Below are 23,740 nucleotides of genomic sequence, written 5' to 3' on the forward strand. Positions count from 1 at the left end.
GCGGGGGGCACATTTGGGGAAACAGGGAGAGATTAAAGAAGAGTTTTGCCTTTAATATACAATATTAAACCCCTAATATTTAGAGTCAGATTATCAATGTTCAGACCGCTGCTTAGCAGTTACACAGCTATGAGCATGGCCATTCATTCATTCTGAGCGTTTTCTCTCAGCCACTCGATGGAGGTTACAGTCTGAAAAGAGAGGGGACACCCCTGCCCTTCTGGTGCTTACATCTAGCAAGGAGAAGCAGAAAACAAACATGCATGCCGATGAAACAAGATCATTTTAGACCAGGGTAGAACAAGAAAATCATACAGAGAACCACTGGTGGGGCGAGCAGGGGTTCTCCTAGCTTAGTGCGTATGTTGAGGTGGTGACCAGAATGCAGTGAGGGGACCCTGGCTGGGAGGAACAGCTTTCCAGGCAGAGGGAACAGTAAGTGCAGAGGACACGCTGCAGTGAAGCTGGCAGGCAGGCCACCGTGTTTAGACTTTACCTGGTAAACCGGGAAGTCCGTGCAGGACCTCACGCAGGGGAGTGATGTGATCTGAGCCGCACCGGGGAGTGAGCCCTCACGTCCTCGTCCCTCGCTTCAGGGCCAGCACGGGAGGAACACCAGACCGAGGCCTTTGCAAAGAGCAGGGAATCCAAAGGATGCCGTGCAGACAAGGTCGGAATTCACGGTGTGTTGCTGAGTGTGGATGCTGTGGTTGCTGATAGTGCTGCTGGAATGAAGGCAGGGAAGTCATGGCTTCCTAGCAAGCCAGAGAGTGAAATAAGGACCCGTCTCTGACAGACCCGTCAAAGTGAACCAGACTTGAATCAGGCTTTCCTGGTGTGGCTTATGGAACTTACCTGAGCTCAGCTGGTAAAGAATCTGCCTGCAGTGCAGGAGACCTCAGTGTGGCTTATTTCCGAGGTTTCCATGTTTGGGGCACAGTGAAATGAATCAAACCATTTCAGGGAAAGACTCTTCCCACTAAGGTACACCTTTTATGGAGCTGGCCAAGGCGAGAAGTGTGGGCACATCTGGGGAGCCAGGGAGATAACTGAAAAAACAAATATGTTTCTCATTATTTATAGGTAAAGTATGGTGGTTAAGCCTCTGTTATTTAGAGTCAGATTACCGAGGCTCAAACTCGTGGGTTTGAACACTAGAACTGCTTGGGTTTATAGAAATTGTGACCTCTTTGAACCTTTCTTTTTCTCCATATTGTGCAGATAATAACAAGATCTTCCCTCATGAAACAGTAAAGGTGAAACAAAGCAGTGAATTTAAAGAGTTCAGACAGGGGCTGGTATCCGGTACCTAATAAAGTGAAGTGAAGTTGCTCAGTCGTGTCCGACTCTGCGACCCCATGGACTGTAGCCCTCCAGGCTCCTCCAGCCATGGAAGTTTCCAGGCAAGACTACTGGAGTGGGTTGCCATTTCCTTCTCCAGGGGATCTTCCCAACCCAGGGATCGAACCCGGGTCTCCCGCACTGCGGGCAGACACTTTACTGTCTGAGCCACCAGTCATCTCTGGAAGCAACCAATGGATCTGGAAGAGGTCAATAAATGTTACCTGCAATTATTACTATTGTTCATTACTCACTATTATCTCAGCATTTATCAGCCTCATCCATATTGAATTCTACCGCACAGACCCAGAGGATCACATACAATTGTATGCCATATTTTTCTCTTCCTACACTTCTATCCAGACCTTTCTCAGGCAACTCATTTGTTTCAGGATTTTACTCAGAAACCCAGGGACGCATATTCCTTGTGTCGAAATCACTGCAGCCATCTTCTCCATGGCTGGATCTGGAAAGAGGCCTTTTGGACATGATCTCAATTGTGAGAACATTCCTAACAAGTTCCATGTTTACAGGTAAGGAAATCGGGACTCAGAAGGGGAAGTGGCCCCCGTAGAGTCACTAGGTCAGCAAGAAGCAGAACTGAGATTCAGACTCAGGTCTGTTGGACCTCAGTGTCTTGTAAAACTAAAAAAAAAAAAAAAATCTATTAACCCCCCCCACCCCCAAATACCCCTGACACCCACACAGAAAGCACCAATGACTATAAAGAGGGCTCAAAATGAGAGAACTGTGATCAGGCCCAGCAAATGGAGAGCCCAAGGTTCTCAGAGAGACTCTCAGTCTGCCAGGTGTCACAAAGTGTCTCCCCGCTCCCCCCACGCGCCCCCACCCAGGCCAGTGGCAACACAATGTGCTGGTATTACTTTGACTGTGGCCATGTGGTGGTGAGGAGCCCTGAGCCCCTTCCGGCCTCTTTGTCCTGTTTAGTGCTCCATCTGTGGGCCCCTCGCCGGCTGCCCGGCTGGTCTTGACTCTGAGGTGGAGGAGTAAACATCTCGGGAATCTTTATTAGTTTATTTCAGAAGATGGAGCCTGTTTGTCCCTGGGGCCCGTCCCTTTTTTATGGCCTCCAGCCCTTCTTGACAAATTCTAGTGACTGGAGAGAAAACCGCTTTCTACAGCGGATCATTAAAACACCACCATAAACCCAGGGCCATAAAATATTATTTGCTGGGCATAAAAGGAGGGTAGATTTTCCCAGAATGACAGCCCAGCCCTGCTTTCTCCCACTGAGAAAGGCAGCACGGGGATGCGATCGTTCATAAATTCCTTATCTCACACTCTGTTTTGTGAAATAATCCTGGTGGGAGAGCAGCCAAAAATATTGATTTATTTGTTCCACAGGCTCAAAAGCGTTTTTAATGAGTGGAGTATGGCGATGCCTTGCCAGTGTGTCTGCAGATGACTCAATCTGTATGCACACACCCAAATGCACACACACTTGGGAAAGGGAAACCATGGAGTTGCACAAACTGGAGGTAGGTGAGACAAGAATATCTGAAGAGGGAGGTGAAGGGGCATCCATTTCCCTCCTTCTGGCTGGCTGCCTGTTTGCCAGCCAAACCAACCAACACCCATGGTGGGGCTGCTGCTTACAACAGGGCCCGCTTTCCAGAGGAGACCTGATTGAAGGCTCACAGTGGATTTCACAGTTGGTTTCCCTTGACATTTTCCCCTGGAAAGAATTCCTTCATCCATTCATGCATTCATCAGATCATTCATCAAACACTACCAAGCACTTACTAAGTACCAGGTACTGTTCTGAGCAGTAGAGTGAGTGAGAGCAGTGGAAAACACTGTTACTGAGTTTACTGCATCCTCCTGGGGTATAATCTCAGCACAGATATTAGTAATATCATCAGATAAAGTTCATAATCTTTTATCTGAACTCCTTGGGGATAGATTGATTTGTTGGAAATTTTAGAATTTTTTTTGAAAGATAAAATGGGGGCATATGATAATTTAGTTTGCAAATAGCCCCCGTGAGGTCTGGGGAAGTACCCAGTAACCCAACACCATTCGTATTCTGTGAAAAGTATGAACATTCACTTTAACTGGGATAAATTAAGACTCTAAATGATCTTGTCACAGGAGGTCCAGTTTCACCACCAAAGGAGCGTGAAAACCCGTCTTCAGAGCTGCTGTTTGTAGAGGAGCAGGTAATGAGGACCCTGTGCGCTGCCTGAGCCCTGCTGAGTTCTCCATGAACTCCGCTGTTCATTCTCGCTGCACCCCAGATTTTCAAGGTCATCTGTTTCATTTTCACTGCTTTCCTACCAGGTAGGTCATCATATTTCTGTTTTTCTTTGTTGTGTGGCAAGGTCATTATATTTCTATGGTTTTTGTTTGTTTATATTGTAACAAAATCAATATTTTTGTTATTGTTGTCATAGGTGTGTGTTTAAGAGGATTCTGAGAGGCTAACTGACTTGTCTAAGGTTTCACAGTTAGAAAGTGGCAATTTTAGGACTGGAACTCCAGACTTCAGAGTTTATGCTCAGCCGTAACCCAGCTCTAGTGTCTTCTCCAGGAGAGAAAAGAAAGCAGAGCAGGAAGTAAAAGTGCTGGGGCTGGTCCACACACTAACAGAGGCAACGGGAGAGAGCAGGCGATTGTTCAGATAATTCAGAATACAACAAGTTAAAAAAGAGGTTTGTGGTGAGGAAGCTGGTGTTTCTGGACTGATGGTATGTGGGGGGCAAATTCTGGGAGTAGGATCTTGTAAACATCAGCGTCCAGCACTTGGGTGACAACGAACTGTGTTCTTAGTCAGCTTATTTCTGGCCACTTGTCAGAGCCTCCGTGGGTGAACTGGGTCTGTGGGGCATCACTGGGGCGCCTGCCTGGTAGGAGCGTGTGCTCCCCACGGCTGGGAGAAGCCAGGGTGCAACCGCTGGGTGAAGGAACTGGAGAGGGAACTGCGGGGGAGGGGGGCGGCATGCCGAGCGGAGACCCCTTTGTTTACACCCTCCCTCCCATGGGCAGATCTAAGGCTAGATTATAATTTGGAAAATAGCCCCCCAAGTCGTCAAGGCCTAGAGAAGGTCTATCGGAAAGGGGATTCATGTGAATGGGCTGCGTCCCAAGGGGATCTAAGGTAAATGTGCATCGGCCCTTAGGTCTGCGCGCACCCCTAGTGAAACAAAGCGAGCCTCACACTGCCATTTTGGTGCGCCCAGCAGGTCAGGGCCTTGGAGGGGTGCAGTCAGCTAGGACAAGTCACGGTTAGGAAGGGACTTGGGAAGCGCAGGCGGCGAAGCCCTGGGGTAGTCCCCAGAGATGGGAGTGGGGGATGGAAAGAACAAACAGCTACCATCCTAAGTACCTGCCTTAAGGTCAAGTACATGCTGGAGCTACTGCGGAAACGGAATGTGTATGTGTGTGTGGTGTGTGTATGTGTGTCTGTGGGGTGTGGGTGTTCCTTCCACCTTCGGTTGGGGATGGCGAGGGCTGAGGAGAGTAACTGTGCTCCAGTGTGAGGCATGGTTTAACCTGGGTGGCGCCCTTGGCGTGCTGGGTGTAGGGGACACATCTGGCAACCCCGCCCAAGCAGGACCCCCCAAACCACAGGTGTCTGCAAGTGCCTGGAAGTTTCACTGGAACCCGATTTTGCCGAACTTTGCAGACTTCTCACCTGAGGTTGGGAACCAGTCAAGACCCAACCGGCAGGACCACGGGTCACTTCTAGATGCGCTGGGTCACAGCCAGATGCTCAGTCACGCACCGAGTACCCAGATCTGCTACCCTAGGGGCGGTGCCGAACTTGCACACTCACCCTCGGTCCAGCCAGGGGCTTGGGGACCCTCCCCCAGGGATAAGAATGGGGAGGTGGTCCTCCTAGAGGTTCCGTGGCATGGCGGCAGCCCCGGTGCAGCCTAGTGCAAGCCGCCTTGGACAGGCGAGCCAAGGGGTCCAAGCTGAAGTTGGGGTTCACCTTCCAGCGGGTAGGCGGCTTTGGAAGGAGAGCAGAGCGCCAGGCGGCGGTCAGGCTGCGGCTAAGGAGTGGACCTCTCCCTTTCATCAGATGCCTGGGGGATGGGAAGCCAAGAGGAGGGGTCTCCTGCTGGGAGTGTATCCCGACGCCCCCCCTGCACCCCAGCTTGTGGTACGGCTTTAAAATCCTGCGGAGTTTGTCATAGGTCGGCCTCATCACGCATGCGCAAAGGCAAAGTTGGTTTTTTTTTTTTTCTTCTCCCCCCTCCCGTCCACCGCCCCCCCACCCCCCACCCGCCCCTTCTCTTTCCAGCCGCCTTTGGTTCTGCAACTTAATTTTTTTTTTTTTTTTCCTGAGAACACCAGGGGAAAGAGGAGTCCGGAGAGAGGGAGGGAGAGGAGGAGGCAGTTGGCCAGGAGGGCCGGGGGGTGGGGGGGGTGGGGGGGACGCGGTCCCTGCGGTCGGTCAGTCTGTCTGCGGGGCGCAGGATCGCGTGGAAGGTTGCTGCAGGCTTCCAGGCGCCGCCTCCGCCGCACGGAGTCCGGTTCCGTGCAGCCTCTGCCGACCGAGCTCCTTCGCCGCTGCCGGACCCGGACCGCCCGCCTCCCGCCGCCCGCTCTCCCGCCCCTCCGGCCCCGGCGCCAAACGAGGAGGTGGGCAGCCACGCCGGCCGTGGACCGCCGGAGCTGAAGAGCCTCCGCGAAGCCCCTGGCCCTCGCGTCTCTTCGCCCTTTTCCCTGGAAAGGCGGGGGGAAAGAGGGGGACTAACCAGAAGAGAGAGAGAAGAGGGTGGGGAGGGGAAACCGGTGTCTCCCCCGGGGGCAGTCGCGCATCGTCCCGAACCCACAGAGGCAGAACTTTCAGAGACGACTTTTATCAGTTTGCGCCCACCTTTTTGCCAAACCCTAAAATGAAAGGACAAAAGTTGGCGCTGACTCTGGCAGCTCGGATGACGACTGGAGCGTTTTCTGCGGCATCTCCAGGAGAAAAACCCGTGCGCGTCTGATTGTTCTGTGGCCCCAAGCTGCAGTGCGCGTGTGTGTGGGGGGTGTGTTTGGGTGTGTGTCTGTGTGTGTACACAGACGTCCACACACTCACTCGCGGCCGCGGGATCAGCGCCTGGAAGCAGACGTTTCGGCCACAGACTCAGACTCTTAGAGGAGGAGCTGGCTATCGGGAGGCGTGAGCCGCCAAAAGTCTGCAGGATCCTGGTGTGAATGAACCGGAGGCACCTGGGCGCGGGGATCACCTCCCCCACCCCCCGCCCCGGGCCAGAGTTGAGTTGTGGGGCATTTTTTTTTTTTCACCCTCTTGTGAAGAATTTTTTTTTTTTATTATTTGTTGTAAAGTCTTTTGCACAATCACGCCCACATTTGGGGTTGGAAAGCCCTAATTACCGCCGTCGCTGATGGACGTTGGAGAGGGAGCGCCTCGCCGAGGAACAGTCGCCTGCGCGCCCTCGCCGGACCCGTGGCTCCCTTGTTGCGCGCCGGCCGGGTCCTGCTCCTGCTGCCGGCAGGCGGACTTCGGCGCCCCCTCGGTTCCCGCGCGCATCCCAGCGCTACTCTGGCTTGGACACCCAAACTCGAACGCTAGTGACGGCTTAGGCTCCAGTCCCCAGAGCCTGCCGGACGAGCCGTGGAGAGACCCGCAGCTCTGCGCAGGATCGCCTCCGCAGGCTTAACGAGGCCGCTCCGCTTGGATTCTTCGGCTCTGGTGGCGACTTCCTCCCCGCGCCCCCTCCCCCTCGCAATGAAGGTAGGTGTTCTGTGTGCCGCCGACGCTCATCACTTTTTTTTTCTTTACATTGTTTTCTTTTGGAAGTTAACTGACCTCCCCCCCAACCTCTCCCTATCCCCCCTTCATTTCTCCTACCTCTGGAGACGCTAGAACCCCCCGCGTAGCTGGCAGAGACCCCTACCCTTTCGCCCTCCCCCCATCCCCGTGCACTACCTCGGTCTCCCGGGAGACAGACCTCCTCTTGTCCCACCAAAAGTTCTGCAAACTTTTTTTAGACTTTGGAGAAAAAGTGGGGTCGAGACAGCGCAGAAAAACTGAGAGAGGTCCGCGGACGACTTTCCTTTTGCCCTGAGAAACTCAAGTGTAGCTTACTATGTATATTTCAGTAACAGGATAATGATTCAATTCAACAAATATTTACCAAGCCCCCACTGGCGCGGACCCCGAGAGGGTGTGTGGCCGGGGCTCAGAAAGGGGAAGGGGACTCCTTGGATGAGAGACCGTGAACCCAGACCAGGAGCCGACTATTCCTGAGCCTCGTACCCCCGCCCTTTGCTGCCAAAGGCCAGGTTGCCGGCTCGTCGAAGCCGGGGAACCCAAGCGCAGCAGGCCCTGTGCCTTTAAGAGTGCCTGGCAGGGGGCCAGCTCGCACCCTGGCGCAGGGATCAGGGTCGCGTTATTAGCATTATTAGCCGCCACTGGGTGAGCTCCGCACTTTGCAGCGGTGATAGGGGTGGGGAGGGCTGGCGGTGGTGGCTCTAATTTGGTCCGCTGGGAGAGCGCACCCGGCCCCCCGCGCGGAATCCTCCTAGTCCTTTAGAAACATTTGGGCCTCCGGGTTGGGAGAGCGGGCGGGGGGCAGTTTGTGAACTCTTGTTTGTTTTAATTGTCAGTTGTATGTTAAAGCCGAGTCACACACTCCGAGGGTCACCGAGAGTTCACTTTTACGAAAAGTTAACATTTCCTGCAGTATAACTAGCTATTTTCCAAACAATTTTTCCTCTCTGTTCTCCAAGCTTCGATCTTTATTTTTCTTTTTCTTGATTCTCCTCTCAAGTTTTCTAGAAAATAAGTTTGGGATTGGAATTCAGATGTTTCCTAAAGCACCCCCTCCAAAAAAAAAGTTCATAAAAAACCCACAACTTGGAAATCCCGTGGCCTGTTTTACTCTCCAATCGCAGTCTGGCATGGGGGCCCCTTCTCGTCTCCCGTCTTTCTTAAAATGAACAGCTCTCTGTCTGGAAGTCACTTGGAGTCAGTGGTGGGATCACACCTCCTCACCCGCTGCCCTCCTGCCAACGTTCAAGGCTACTCAGGCCAGATGCAGAGATTTTGCTTCTAGACAAACTCTGCGGGGAGCCAAGGGTGTGCAGGCAGTGGAGATTGTGTGTCCAAGTGTGTGGTTCTGTGCCCTGCATGTTGTGGAGAGTAAAGGGCCAGTTGTTCTCGGGTCTTGTACATACTATAGCCTCAGCCAGGCCCGGTGCCACAAAGGAAGACCCTCCCACCCCAGGAGGCTCGGTCAGAGTCCCTTGCTTTTCCCTCCGCTCTACCGGGCGCTCTGGTGCACAAGGGGTTAGCGCCGACTGCCAGAGCTCAGCTAGTCCTCTGCCTTTTTCTTTGTCGCTGTGCGGTGCCGGCTGCCCCCTGTTGGCTGCCTTGAGGTAGGACATCTTGGAGCCTGTGTCCTGGCCAGTCGGGCAGCTTCCTCGCCTCTTCCTCCCACCTCTGGCTTTACAAGAACATCCCTTCGGATCGCCAGGTCCCACTCTACAAGGAGGGCCCCTCGGAGGCCCCCAGAGCACATGCTGCACTGTGCGGCTGCATCAGTAAGGGGCCAAGTGTCCGATCCAGCGAATGGGGCTCGGGCGAGTGGAAGAAGGGTTGGTACCCCTTCTCCCGGGCACAGCAAGGAGCAGGAGCATCCCCCTAGGAAGTCTCGGGTCTGGTCTTGATGCCCTCACTGGTTCACCCTGTAGCCGAGGGCCAGCGCTTCTTTTTCTCTGTCGGCCTCAGTTTCTTGTCTATTAAAAAGTGGAGTTGAAATCACCTCTGAAAAATGGGTGTTGAAGCGTTCTGTAATTTTCCTTCTCTTTCCTTCTGCGGACAAACAGTTATTTGGGAGAGTTGAGAGCCTGTGCCTAGAGAGCTAGGCTAGACCTCCTGTGTGGAAAGGTAGAAGTGAGGTTTCTCTCTCCTCCTGGTCCCCCCAAGTGTGTATGTGTGTGAGAGAGAGAGAGAGAGTTGTCTTGCTGTCTGGAGATTTTGTCTGAGGATGGATGAGCTGAGGCCAGCAAGAGAACTAGACTTGACCACTGCCCTTCCCTCGGAGACTCCCTGGTACCCGACTTGGTGTCCCTGTGAATCACGGCAGTCAGAAGCTGCACACCTTCCTTCCACTGCTTTGGGCCCTCCTCCACCTCCTCTCTCGGCTCCCCCACCCCTTCCCACCCTCGGTGCAGTGGACACACCCGGGCGACTAGGGGCAGCTGCGGCTCTCTTGTTCCAGGCTAGAGGCCTGGGGGAGCGCGGGCTCCTCCCGGGCTCCCCCGAAGTGGACCTCCCTTCAGCCCACCATCCCCTCCTGCTTCTCCCCGCGGTCCCCAACTTTGTGGCTGCCGCTGAATTTTTCTCCTGCAGTTTTCTCCACCTCTCTTTCCTTGCTTTCGGGAGAGGTTGAAGTGGGGGAAACAAAATATATCTCCCACTAAGGGCTGAGATTCTTAAGAGTTTCCTGTTTTTCGCCACCGCGAGCCCAGGTCAATCTAATTTCTTCTCCCAGTTTCTCCCATCATTTCCGCTCCCAGAGATTAGGGCCTGGGGGCTGGGGCTGGACGTGAAGACTAGGGTCTGGGGCTGGGGTGCCCAGACCGAGTGAGGTAGGGCCAGTGGCTGAGGGGAGAGAATTTTCTCCCTGCCTCGAGGGAATTTCTTTTTAGGCGCCTCTGGCCTCCGACTTGGGCGTGCTTTCCCAGGCTTTCTGCCGCCCCCCAAAGTCCTCTAAACTCTTGTGACGGAGTTTAGAGGATTCTCGGCCCGCACACCAGTTGATAAAGAAGGGTTAGGGACACTTTTAATCCAGGGGAAGGCTTTGGAGGAGAGACAGTATAAGCCGACTCTACGTGGATCTGCTCTGGGGCTGGAGACAAGGGCGCGCAAACGCCCTACCCCCACCTCAGCCCTCCCTTGCGCTTGAACCTCTCAAATGCCCGCAGCCCTCCTCTCTGACGCGCGCTAGAGACAGATTCCAAGTCTCCTTACAAAGTCCATTTCCTCGGACCCTGAAATTGTTCAAAATTTTTAGCCCGGTCTTCGGTGAATTCAGCTTCTACCCAGAACTTTTACCCTGGGTGTTACGGTCTCCGGAGAGGTCTTATTTTGTCCTCTTTTTGGATCAGTTCTCTTGGTAAACAGGCAGGGACGTTTACCCTACAGTTCGGTGTATCAGTGAGTTGGCTGTGGCTTCCTTCAGTCTTTAAACTTGTGGGGCCTTTTCTGGGTTGCATGGGGGATTGGAGCGGGAAGAGGGCCAAGGTGTTTCCGGGCAAGCGCGCGGGTTAAGTGGAGACGCGACTCGCGGGGCTCTCCCAGCAGATTCCCTTCGGGACACCTCCGGCCTACTCCCAGCCCGGGGCTTAGAGACCCGCGTCGCGGAAGCCAACTGCCCCGCTCCCACTTTGGCCCCAGTTCTGTGAACGAGTGGCTTCTCCCCGAGGTCGTCGGGCCAAGAGTGGGATCGGTTTGTGTGGCTTCTCCTCTAACAAAGAGATCCGCAGTAATCCGCGGAATCTGTTATCAATTTCTCGGCTGCCCGCGCCCCGCCCCGAGCGCCCCGCCCGTCGGAAAGCTGGAAAAGTGCGCGCGGCCCGCAGCGCGGTCTCTGCCTCCGCCTGGGAAGCACGTCGGAGAGCGTGTGTGTCTGTGCACGAGTGAGTGTGTGAATGTGCCAGAGTGTGAGTGTGTATGAGTGTGTGCACGCGCGCGGCCTTGGCCCCCGATGGGGAGAGTTGACTTCGCAACTTGGGCCGCGCGAGAAAGCAGCCCTCGCGAGCCACCCCCTCCCCTGGAGGAAACTTGACACTTCGGGCGGGGGTGGGGAGGAAGACCGAGCCTTCTCTCTCTCCTGGGCTGGGGAAATCCCAGGCTTCTCTTCTGCGGGATGCGCCCCCCAGCTTTGCGACGTTTTAGGGATGAGTGGGCCTCGGGCGCGGAGCCCTGGGTGGCGGGCACTGGGGACCACATAAGCATTTCCTCTAGAGAAGCCTCGAGGAATCAAGGCCAAAAGGGAGGCTGGCAAGGGAAAGCTGGGGCGCGCTCCTGCGCCCCTTCGCGTCTCCACCGCTGCCTCGGTCCCCCCAGTCTTTTCTGGCGCCGGTTCCAGCCCAGGCCTTTCTGCAGCCTGGAGGAGGTTCACCTTTCCTTTTCCGAGGAAGGGGCTCCCTTGGCAGCCAAGGGTGGCGCAGCGCGGCAGGGTTACTCTTATCAGAGATGTAAAAGTGGATTTTGGAAAGCCGTTCCTCCCACCCGCCGCCGTCTCGCTCCGCTGCCGCCTACAGGTGGAGAAGTCACCAGTGGGGAGGACGGCGGTGGATGCTTCCGAGGCCGCCCCCTGCCCCCTAAATTCTTGACGACGGGAACCTTCGCTGCCGAGGCCCTCTGCGCCCTGGAATCCAGGGGCTCGGCCGAGGCGCGGGAGCCAGCGCATCTCTGGCCCAGCCGGGGGCTCCTTCGCAGGGGCCGGGGCCTCACCCTGCACCCTCATCTTGCGGGGCTGACCCAACCGCGTCCGAATTGGGCTGGAGGGTGGGGGAGCGGAGTTTCAAGACCACGCTTAAGGTGCCCCGATGGCGAGATGATCGACTCCAGACCAGGACCAAAGAAAACGAGTCCTCTCGGCTTCCTTTCCCCTTTCTCCGTGGCAGCTGCTAGAAGTGGGGACTGGAGGGAGCGGTAGTGGGAGTGAGAAAATGAGATTTTGGGGGAGCGCTGTGGGGAGGGAAGGGAGCCCCTCTCCTCGGACAGCGCGACCCGGGTGAGGGGGGGAGGAGGGTGTATCCCTCCTCTGGGATACACTCCAAGGCGGAGGCCGGAGGCAGGAGAGGGCACTGTTTTCCGGTTTCCTGTGTTGGGAGAGCAGCTCGCCCATCCCCTTATGCCCCGTGCGCCCCCATCTCCTTTTCCCCACTCCAGTCTGGCCGAAGAGCGGTCTAAGGAAACCCAGGCTGCCTTTCCCGCTATGGAAGCGGCTAGCCCCGGAGCGGGCCGTAAACTGATTATGAAACTGATGCTGTTAATTCAGAGCTGCATTTCCCAGCTGGGCACTCCCGCGCGCGCCGCTCCCGGGGGCCTCGCCCCCCACCCCTTGCCCTTCCCTCCCGCGTGCTGCCCCCACCCCCCACCCCCGCGCCGGCCACCCCGCCTCCTCCGCAGCCGCCGGCGGCGCGCTCCACTCGCCCTCGCGCTCCTCTCGCCCATGGAATTAATTCCGGCTCCACTTGTTGCTCGGCCCAGGTCGGGGAGAGGACGAGGGTGGCAGCGGGTCCCCGAGTGAATTCCCGAGGAGGGACTCAGCGCAGCGCGGAACTAGAGGGGAGCGAGGGGGTGCAGGACGAGAGCAAGCAGGAAGGAGGCAGCGCCTGGCACCGGGGCTTTGACTCAACAGCATTGAGACATGTTTGTAATCGCTGGCGTGCCCCGCGCGCAGGATCCCAGCGAAATCAGATTTCCTGGTGAGGTTGCGTGGGTGGATTAATTTGGAAAAAGAAACTGCCTATATCTTGCCATCAAAAAACTCACGGAGGAGAAGCGCAGTCAATCAACAGTAAACTTGAGAGATCCCGGATACTTCCGTTGTTTAAACTTGTATGCTTGAAAATTATCTGAGAGGCAATAAACATCTGCTCCTTTCTTCCCTCTCCAGAAGTCGATTGGAATATTAAGCCCAGCAGTTGCTTGGGGGACGGCTGGAAGGGCAATGTCTTCCAAGTTCTTCCTAATGGCTTTGGCCATATTTCTCTCCTTCGCCCAGGTTGTAATAGAGGCTAATTCTTGGTGGTAAGTTTATCCTATATGCATATTCTTTTACTTTAAGATTCGTTTGCATTGTATAATGAATGCTGCAATATTCTCAGTCGTGAATTTGGGTGCATTTATGTAATACACACATATATATCATATATATATTTATATATGTGTATGTATATAAACATATGTATCTTTAAATCAAATTTTTCTTTAAATTTTGTGAATTTTTGCTAATTTTTAACCCTGTGAAGCTTATCTTTAGTTCCATAGGGAATAGAAGCTATAAATTTAACTTTTTTTTGAGGTTCAGATTATGCTTGTAGTACACATCATGTAATTAAGGGAAACCAGAATTCACTTCTCTAATAATTGTAAGCCTATCTATAAAATGTGCTTTTTGCTACCTTTAGGTAGTAAAAGTGAGTTCCAACATTTATTTTCTGTCACTTGAGGTTACTAACTTTCAGGGTCTGACGTAGGCAGAGTTACTAGGAAGATAGCTAAACTCCAAGTGGGGAAGTACCGGGGGCTTGAAATTTAATCAAAAGAGGTTACCTTGACTAGTTCAGTGTCCTTAAATGCAGGTTTCTTGCTGGTAGGGGCCTCGAGGGTAGACTGCATTATATCTAGAGGATTATTTTTGACGGCGTTCTGGTTTTTTTTTTTTTTTTTTTTAAACTGCAAATGAACAGCGTTTTTCTGTCAAACATGACTTCTGTTCCCCGGATACTCTGTCTTGGGTCCCTCACAGTCACATAAGGAGCCCTTTTAAAACGTCCAGAACAGGGTGAATTTTCTTCCGTCTGTATACTTGTCCTCCTGTTCTTCCATCAGTCAAAAGGAACTGCTATCTCCTACCCGTGTCGAATTGTGTCTGCTTTCCATATTCATACATTTTCAAGGCAGATCGGTCCAATTTGTGGGGCAAAGTGAGTCATTTTCTCTCATGTCAGAGGCCCATCCCCCCAGACTGCCTTTTACCCCCTTTTCTGGTGTGGAATATCAGAAATTTTGGTTCAGGTAAATGGCAGAGAGGGGCAAGGAGGGGAGTGAAAACTAGCTGAGAAGCCAGATGGCGGGATGGGGACTACACAATGCCTCCGTTTTCTGAGTGGAGTTTAAACAGAGGAGTTCTATGAAGCCCGTCTCATACTTTGTCATGAGGACAAGCAGGAGAGAAAAAGCATCTGTGTGCTTAAACTTCTGTATTGCTGACATGTTTTCAGGGGGCCCACCTTTAGAGTTCACGTAAATCTTGAATGCACATCTCCCCCCCCCTTTTTAGGTCGCTAGGTATGAATAACCCTGTTCAGATGTCAGAAGTATATATCATAGGAGCGCAGCCTCTCTGCAGCCAACTGGCAGGACTTTCCCAAGGACAGAAGAAACTCTGCCACTTGTATCAGGACCACATGCAGTACATCGGAGAGGGCGCCAAGACGGGCATCAAGGAGTGCCAGTATCAGTTCCGACACCGGAGGTGGAACTGCAGCACCGTGGATAACACCTCTGTCTTCGGCAGGGTCATGCAGATCGGTAGGAAATCGTTTCAGATATTGTTAAATACATAGAAACTGTTCTCCTAGGAAACGTCTCTAGTGTTGCTTACAAACTTCATCTGATGGGACTCTTCCAACAGGGTAGCGGCTTGGGACTTCTGTCATTATGGCTGTGTTTGCGCCTGTCCTCTTGAATTAGATCAGGAGGGGGTGGGCATCAATGACACCTTCATTTTTCTGATCACTTAATTTTCCTAAAAAGAATTTTGTGCAACATAGTACCAGAACACTTCTTTTGGTTTTAAAAAAGTAGATGGGGAAAGCGGAGTCGTTTCTGTCCTTAAACTTCAAAACTCTTTAGCTATTAGAAGTTTCCTAACCTAAGTCACAATTTAGATGGCCCAGGCATCAAACTGAAAATTGCCATCTTAAAGAATGCTGGATGAGCTGGACGTGAATAAGGTTTTAATTTTCCTAATATAGATATTTCTTAACGCTATCTATCGAGATATATATGTTAGACACTTTACTTTTAGTCTCAGGAAGAATTTTAATTAGAAGTGATCCAATTTACATTTGTGAGTTGGCCATTGATATAAGAACACCTGCTTCAACAGGCAGCCTTACAAGTGTTCGATGTATCATTCACGGTCCAATTCTTTATTTTTAAATGTGTTGTTGAACTTGTTGTTCTATTCAGGGAGAAGGTGGCACCAAAACTGGGCTAAAGGCAAAGAATTTGGAAACTCAGTCTGCCTCTGGTTTGGTTGAATAGTGTAGGCTACAGTCTGACAGATGTGGTCCTGTGTGTGTTTGCTAGTGAATATTTTTGGTCTCTTTACTTTTATGCAAACAAGCCCATATAATTAATATGACTGCAGTGACTCCTAAAATAAGAAGCAATTTATCAAAGCAATTAACTGTTTATACTAACTGAAGATAAAAAGTTGGCTTAATGTCCGTCACGGATGGATAAAATGCTTTTTAAAAAAACCCTGAAAAGTGCATTCATTGAGAACAAAAAAGAGTTGTCAGTGGATGTTTGAGCCAAGCAGCTTCATAAACTAAAATAATACAGGACTGGAAGCCGTTCCTCTAATTGAATGGGAGAACGGTCTGCAGCCTCAGCCTACAGAGCCTCCTAGGGCTTTCCTGTTAATGATTAAAATGTGCTAATGCATATTCTGGGACCTGAATCTAGGAGTTAAGCTTCAGGAACACAGGAGTTTCCCCCAAACATGGGCTGCCTTATGTGGTTAACTCGGGTTGTAGTGAAGATTTAATTCTCGTGCATTTTGATGATATTGTGAGTGATCCAAAAACATCTTTGTCAGCTATGTCACAGGAACCTCTCAGCTTTCTCTAAACCTTTGTCTTATGTGCTCCCTCTATCTGTCTTCCTCTCAGACTTTGGGAGTTTTCCCCATGTGTATGAGTTAGTGAAAATCATACACCTCTGATGCTAACAAGGAAGGAAAACAGCAATTGGAACTGTTTTTCTGTGTAGTCACTGGAATACAGCTTTGATTTAAGATCCTCTTTGTATGTAGCCTGTTTGGGCCCAAAATGTTCAGAATAAGCTATCATTTGCTAAGTGGATTTGAGTTCTGCTGAAGATTTATTTAAAATGTGGTCCAAGATTCAAAGAGCCTGCTTCCTCAGGGAACAAGCAGAACTCTTGGTACAAAGGCCTGTGTTTAATTGTCCCCTGTAAGTAGACTCTCTGGTCTTTAGCTGTGTGGCACTGTCTTAGGTGATGGGAAGTAGGCAGGAATAGAAGCTCATGATGGCCCCAGACGAGGGAGCCCTCCTGGATCCTACCATCCCTGAGGCCCTCCTCACCAGAGGATCCTCAGGTGTCCGAGTTCTCAGAGCAGACAGCTGCTGCTGGGTGGCTCACGGTTGAACACAGGGCCTTAGAGAGAGAGAGAGATGGAGAGAAGAAAAATCAGAATAGATTTTTATGGAAGAGGAACCTGAACCCCACCCCAATGGGGAAAAGTTACTTCATTTTCACTTTTCTACTTAGGGTTTGTTAGATGAGAATGAGCTAAGGGAAATTTTGAAACACCTTTGATGCTAAGTGTGTGGGTGCCCACTCCAGAGCATGGCATTCACCAGGTTCTCGTCCCCGATTGACCCTGTGATGGGGCCAGTGTCTGAGACCCAAGCTGCCACCCCCAGGCGCTCACCTGCTTTCTCGAGAGGCCAGTCCAGGCGCTGTACACAGTTGCCTCTTCATTATGAAAACTTCCTCATTTTTCATCGTGCTAGTCTTTCCTTCCAGCTTTTGTCTCCCGCTTGTCTTTGTTTGCCTGCTGTGAAAAGATGTGTAAGAAAGGCGCCGTTTTCCCAGAGGGTGAGGACAGGAGAGGTTGCTCTCTCTCAGGGGGAGCTGTCACCGGATGCAGGGCTGCTTCCAGGATGACTGAGTCCCCACGCTGCAGCCAAAGAGCCGTCTCATGCTGACGCCTTCCCTGCAGTGACCCACTAGCTTAGAGATCGCTAGAGGTTTGAATTCTGGGGCAAAGAAAATGGGCAAGATAGCACTGTCGTGCTTTGTATAACATCCTTCTGATGCTCTCTGTATGCAGGACAGTGTTTTTTTCTCCTCCTCTGTCTCCAGAGGATGGTTTCTCTCTCCCTCAAGCTACCTCTGTATTCTACGCGTCTCCCGTCCACAGGATTTTCTGTACTATCAGTGTTAATCCTCAGATCACTCCCTAGGATCTGTCTGCTCTCCTCATTTCTCACCACTCCCTTGATGTTCTCGGCCTTGCTAATTCAACTAGATAGATGGAACACCCCCACAGGAACTTTCTGGATCCTCCTGCCAACCACCAGCACACTCCTCAAGTTATTCATTTTTTACAATGTGGGAGGGAAGGTTTGGTAAATCAGAGCCATCGCCATTTCCCAGAGGGGAACCACAAGTGGTCGCAGATTGAGGGGCAGAAGCCCAAAGGAAGGGCGGTCTGCAGGTTCCCTGAGTTGGCAGAACCACCCTCCTGCAGGATGGCCCCTGAGTACGGTGGTCAGCTGCTGTTGTGATTCCCTGCCCCCACACCCCCCCAAAAAAATTGTTAGCAAGCTCTTTAAGAGAAACTGATCCTGGTACAGGGATCCCAGTGTCAGAAGGGGCCTCTTCCCCCCGGGGCATCTAGTTCAATACCCTTATTTTATAGTTGAGGAAAATGAGGCCCCCTCATCACCCCCTGCCCCCAGGCCCAGCTTCAGCTGGCTGGGTATTAACCCTTTCTCCCTCATAGTATAACACTCATTAAGTGAATTCTTGTTCCATGTAGAAATGTCTCTAGGTACAAGTGGAAACTGGAAATTAAGGTAGTCTATGCTCACCTCCATTTTTCTCCATACAAATAGGGCTCCTATAGAACTGTTTGACAGGGAGATATTCTTTACAAGTTTTAGGGAAGGAGAACCTTTTTCTTTTTTTCTCCTTAAGACTGTATCTCCCCCCTTCCCCCCCCCCCCTTGTTGTTTTCCTGACACTTGGAGTCAGAGGCTGTTGGGAAAGTAAGATACTCACCTTCTTGAGTGAGAAGCATCAGGCTGGTCAGCTTGGGAACTGAGAAGAGGCAAGAATTTCATTTTAACTCTCTAGGAACCGGTTGAGAAATAGCCTCTGGGGAAGTCAGGAGCCTTGTTCTGAGTCAGACTTGATGCTGCAGATGGAGGAAGGCGAAGTCAGGTTACTACCGGCGGGGCCACAGGAGCGCTGCAGAGTCTGGCTTCCCTGGGGGCCTAGGGCTTTCTTCAGAGGCTCTGAGCCTCTGTGCTCTCATCCTGTAGGTCACTCAGAATGAAAACAGTAACAAATGTTAAATAAGTGTCAAGAAGTCTTCCCCAATTGTGTGTTTTCTTCCCTTGGCGACTTCTTTTCTAGGCATTTTGGGTTATTTTCAGAAGAGGTGTATAGAGCAATGGATCTCTGAGCATCCCGCCTTGGGCTCTGAGATGACCAGAGCAGAGGTGGGGTGGGTGGGTGTTAATACTCTCCTGGGTTGTTTCTGCGTGTTGGGGAGGAGGGCCTGGGTCCTGGGGCTCTCTAGTCCCCCCTCTAGGAGCGGGGTAGGGGTGTTCGCCGGCGGGGCTGCGGAGGAGGGGGGCGCCCGCTGACCGGCCCTCGCCCGCAGGCAGCCGCGAGACGGCCTTCACGTACGCGGTGAGCGCCGCGGGGGTGGTCAACGCCATGAGCCGCGCCTGCCGCGAGGGCGAGCTGTCCACCTGCGGCTGCAGCCGCGCCGCGCGCCCCAAGGACCTGCCGCGGGACTGGCTGTGGGGCGGCTGCGGCGACAACATCGACTACGGCTACCGCTTCGCCAAGGAGTTCGTGGACGCCCGCGAGCGGGAGCGCATCCACGCCAAGGGCTCCTACGAGAGCGCGCGCATCCTGATGAACCTGCACAACAACGAGGCCGGCCGCCGGGTGAGTGTCCGCTCCCCGCCTGGGAGGGGCCGGGGCTCCGGCTCTCCGGGACTCTCTTCCTGTCTCCGCCTCCCTTCCTAGCTTTTCCGGTCTATTTCCCCCCTGCCTGCTCCTCTCTGTCCCTCCACTCCCCTCAGCCAGCTCCCCACAGGCCTCCCTGGAGAGGGGTGCACACCCCAGAAAGGCCTCCTGGAGCGGAAGCAGGCCGCTGTGGCCCGCTCCAGCCAAGGGGCGCCTGCAGTGGCCTGAGAAAGATCTTTCTCCGCCTCTTTAATTAGTCCCCAGTGCAATTGGCCAGGCCAGAGCTAAACATGCTGCTTAGGTTCGCAGCCCTCCTCCCTGGAACAAGTTTGTGGCTGCGATTAAATCGGGGAGAGGGAGTTATTTATTTCAGGAGGTGCCCAGTTGAGAAAGCCCTCACCCAGCACCCGGGTCACCTCCCCCTTCTCTGTGCCCCTCCTGGTGTCCTGGGACAGCAGGCCTGATGGATTGAGGGTTTGTAAAAAGAGCTTTGCCAGGAAAACTTTCCAACCGTGTGGAATTTCGTAGGTCTGATGATCAGACCCATGGAGGGAAGAGAGAGGGCCTCGGAAGTGTCCAGACAGAAAGTCCTCCAAGGCAGCCTGCCTGCCACCCCATCCCCTGTTTCACTCTTTCCTTCCCCTAGTGGGGCTGTGAAAAGCTCCCTCACAATAGTTAAAAAGACCCTTTTTTCCTGCGGTTAAACACATGGCACTTTATGGCTGCTTTAAAATGAAGGGGTGAAAACTTTTCCTAACTTTGGCAGCACTGAAAACCAGGACCATTATTTTTTTTCAGAGAACCCAAGGTGGGTGCCAGGAACTTTCTGGTCAGAGATCTCACTCTTCTGTATTTTGGGGTGAGGAACAGGAATGGTAATCACAGAGTAACATCCAGGGGACAGGAAGGAACCTGAGAGCTCTCCCGCCACACACCCTTGTGTGAAAGATGGGAAATTGAGGCTGGAGAACCACTTCCAGGCCAGGGCAGAGAATTAGGGGATGGAGCTGTCAGCCCAGGCACTTTTTTCCTTAAACTAAGGCGTTGCAGCTCGAGGGTGAAGGGCTGCAGGTTTGGGCATTAAAGAAATCTCGGTTAACACCCTGCTCTGTTTCTGAGCCCCTGTTGCCCCGTCTGCTCACCGGTCAGAGGGACATTAGCACTGATGCTTGGGGCTGCCGTGAGGACTTGCTGGGGCCATACAGCAGATGAACCTTGTTATCAACACTTGGCCACTTCTGAGTTCTAATTAATAACGCTCAACCAAAGGGCTGAGTTCAGTGTCAACCAGTGGTAAGTGCTTGATAAATGAGAACTAAGTCACTAGACCTAATGAAGCAAAGCACCTAGGAAAGTGGAAGATAACCCAGATCCCTCCAGGTAACCTGTTTCTTCTCAACTTCGACCTATCTTACCTGTGATGCCTGAGGGGTCAGATGGTTGCTCCGGGGGAGTGTGGCCTCTCCTTTCTGAGGCTCCCCTTTGCTGGGGTGCCTGTACCTGGGGTGGACTTTCTGCCCCCTGCAGCCAGCCCAGGCCTCGGAGTGGGCACGGCCACCCCACTGTCTTGGGAGCCTAGCACCTTGGTCCTGTTCTCTATCCAGGACACATCCCCTTAATCTGCATGCAGGGTGCCCAGCATCTCAGACCACAAATGCCTCCGGGACAGAGGTATGGCTGACTCGGGCCCTGTGTCCCTCTCTTGTGCTTTCAGCCTTCTTTGGGGATTTCCTAGACTTCTCTCATGGAGAGAAATCACAGGAGCTTAGCAACCAAGAAGAGCAGGTCAAGGCACTTCCAAGGGGAGACAGGTGGGGTTGGAGAGTGTGAAAAGCACATTTGATATAATTTCATTTAACATGAGCATTTCTACATAGGTTTTTTGGAAATGTTATAGTTGGAGCAGTGAACTCTGCTTGATCCTGGTGGATGAGGTTACAGAGAAGATGGTATTCCTCCAGGATCATAGGGGTGAGAGGAGGAAAGCTGGACACTGGGTCAGGAAACCGTATTAGACTCCTAGAAAGGAAATCTAGCTTCCGATTCTTCTCAAAGGGGAGTAAAGGTTAATTACGTTTGCAAAACCCTTTCCCACACTAGCTGAGGACATGAAACCCTTCATGTGGAGGGGGTACGCTTGAGTTGCCCTTTGAGGAAAGCCCCTCTGAAGCCCTGGAGGGAGAGGGTCGCTGCTGGGGCAGGAGCTGCCTCTCACGGCTCTGGAGGTTCACTGGCACGGCACGGGGCAGGCGGCCCTATAAATAGGCAGTGCCCGCCTCCCAGAGCTGTGCGTGCTGTGACTGCAGCACCGGGGACTGGCGAGGGCCCAGCACCATGCCCTCATCACCCTGCAGACCAGGTTTGCTGATTGCATCCTGCCCGTAAGTAGCTCAAGCCAGCATCTCTTGGTTTTACCCTTGTAACACTGCCGTGAGGTTGGGACCATCACAGTGCCCTTCGCAGATGGTGAGCAGAGGCCCAGAATGGTGATGCCCCTTGCCTAAATTCAGGGGCAGGGGCAGGACAGAATCTGTGTCTGCCTGGGTCCAGGGTGGAGGCTCTCAGCCTGCACAGAGGGTAGGGGCCTTGCAGGAAGCAGGAGTGAAGGTACCTGAGATCCAGGCCTGGTCCCCCTCTATCCAGCCTGTGTGACCATCTGGGCCACTCACCTTCTCTGCTCACTGGGCCCTCGTCCAGTCCCGCCCAGGTTACAACCTTGCTGGGAGGATGTGGTGAGATGAGAGTGTGGAGGCTCCTAGGATAGGGCTCGCCCCACGACAGTGCGAACAGTGAGTGAGGAAAGGTTTGAACCCTGGCCACCCGTGGCGTGAGCCCGGAGCCCACCTGCCTGGGTTGCAGCCGTGGCCCTCCTTCCCAGTGGTTGGGCTGGCACACCTCACTGGGCCTCACTTGGCTCCTCTGAGATGCAGGCGACAGAGCCCTTCCCTCAAGGCTGCTGGTGGCAGCAGTCCAGGTGATCTTCTGACGGCAGTCTCCTGCTTCCCTGCACAAAGGAAGCCAAGGCAACAGTCTTGTTTCTTGTTCCCATTCAAAACCGGGTAGTTTATTATGATGATGTGTAACAGTGAGGGGCTAAGAACCGATTTATTTTGCAGACTAATTTTTAAAGAAGGCCACAAAAGGCTCCAGGTCTGGAGGACGAGGGGGAGGTGGCCCAGGCTGAGCTGGTGACCGGGGTCTGGGCTCCCAGGTGAGGGTGCCCCCCGCTGAGTGTCCCCCTGTCCCCGCAGACGGTGTACAGCCTGGCCGACGTGGCCTGCAAGTGCCACGGGGTGTCAGGCTCGTGCAGCCTCAAGACGTGCTGGCTGCAGCTGGCCGACTTCCGCAAGGTGGGCGACGCCCTGAAGGAGAAGTACGACAGCGCGGCGGCCATGCGGCTCAACAGCCGGGGCAAGCTGGTGCAGGTCAACAGCCGCTTCAACTCGCCCACCACCCAGGACCTGGTCTACATCGACCCCAGCCCCGACTACTGCGTGCGCAACGAGAGCACCGGCTCGCTGGGCACGCAGGGCCGCCTGTGCAACAAGACGTCGGAGGGCATGGACGGGTGCGAGCTCATGTGCTGCGGCCGCGGCTACGACCAGTTCAAGACGGTGCAGACCGAGCGCTGCCACTGCAAGTTCCACTGGTGCTGCTACGTCAAGTGCAAGAAGTGCACGGAGATCGTGGACCAGTTCGTCTGCAAGTAGTGGGCGCCCCGCCGCCCGGCCCCACTCCCAGGACCCACTTATTTATAGAAAGTACAGTGATTCTGTTGTTGGGTTTTTTTTTTAATGTGTTTTCCATCCCCAAGAATTGCAACCGGAACCATTTCCACCCCCTGTTCCCATCTGAGGACTCTGTGGTTAATAATATTATAATTATTATTTGGCAATAAGGGGGTTGGGAACCAAGAAAATATTTATTTTGTGGATCTTTGAAAAGGTAAGACAAGACTTGTTTTGGTGGTATAATGGATGGGGGGATAAAACATGCCCTTGCTGAGATGTGTGCACATCTGGAGGTCAAGGAAACATTGTTTTCTTTGTCTCAGTGTTCGTATGGGACAGGTAGCATCCCACTGCAAGAGGGTGGCAGAGCTATGCATGACTCAGCACCTGTGACCAAAAGGAGTTCTGTGCTCTGGGGAAGCCAGAAGGTCTTGAGAAACAGATAAAACAATGAGAACCCTACCCCCTCTTTCCCCGGGGCTGCCAGCCTGAAGTATTTCCAAAATGTATTTAAAATTTAAGAATGAGAATCTCATTTCCCTTTAAGAAAGAAGGTTTATCACATGTCTCACTGACCTCCAGCATTCCATCTACAGCTGGTCCATTCTGTTAGCTACTGAAACCTGGGGAGCAGGGAGAGAAGCCCCGGACATTAAAACAACAACTCCTTATATTGAGTCAGTTGACTTAACATTCAAAGCTGTTGTGAGAATCAGCTTATCCACTTGGAAAAGGATCCCTGAATGATTCTGGTACCAGACTTTTTGTTTGGAGAAGGGCAGGGAGGTTGGCTTGGCGATAAAGGAAAATATACTGTAATTTTCTTAGGGATACTTGGTTAATAAATGATAATAATGAAAATAACACACGAATTCCATTCACAGATCCTCAACCCGAACTACAAGGTAATTGTGTGCAGTGCAGCCCTGCACCAGAGCAGAAAGCCTATTTGAGGGGAAAAAGTGACCTCCACCCTCCCTCC

General features: G+C 52.8%; 1 protein-coding gene across 3 annotated transcripts; it reads left to right on the forward strand.

Moving 5' to 3' along the window:
• Nucleotides 1-1,671: 1,671 nt before the first annotated feature.
• On the forward strand, nt 1,672-22,877 carry WNT5A (Wnt family member 5A). 3 transcript variants are annotated; one of them, XM_070455899.1, is made up of 7 exons: nt 1,672-1,874; nt 2,707-2,840; nt 3,454-3,642; nt 12,957-13,090; nt 14,346-14,596; nt 18,714-19,006; nt 22,279-22,877. In XM_070455899.1, exons 4-7 carry the CDS (start codon nt 13,011-13,013, stop codon nt 22,735-22,737), a joined length of 1,083 nt encoding a protein of 360 aa, XP_070312000.1. In that variant the 5' UTR covers nt 1,672-1,874; nt 2,707-2,840; nt 3,454-3,642; nt 12,957-13,010; the 3' UTR covers nt 22,738-22,877. The 3 variants fall into 3 exon arrangements, with proteins under 3 accessions (XP_070312000.1, XP_020743973.1, XP_020743974.1); XM_020888314.2 differs by lacking the exons at nt 1,672-1,874; nt 2,707-2,840; nt 3,454-3,642 and adding an exon at nt 5,717-7,054; XM_020888315.2 differs by lacking the exons at nt 1,672-1,874; nt 2,707-2,840; nt 3,454-3,642 and adding an exon at nt 12,336-12,547.
• Nucleotides 22,878-23,740: the final 863 nt, after the last annotated feature.

Source organism: Odocoileus virginianus, chromosome 26 (genome assembly GCF_023699985.2).
Source record: "Odocoileus virginianus isolate 20LAN1187 ecotype Illinois chromosome 26, Ovbor_1.2, whole genome shotgun sequence".
NCBI classification, from domain to species: Eukaryota; Metazoa; Chordata; class Mammalia; order Artiodactyla; family Cervidae; genus Odocoileus; species Odocoileus virginianus.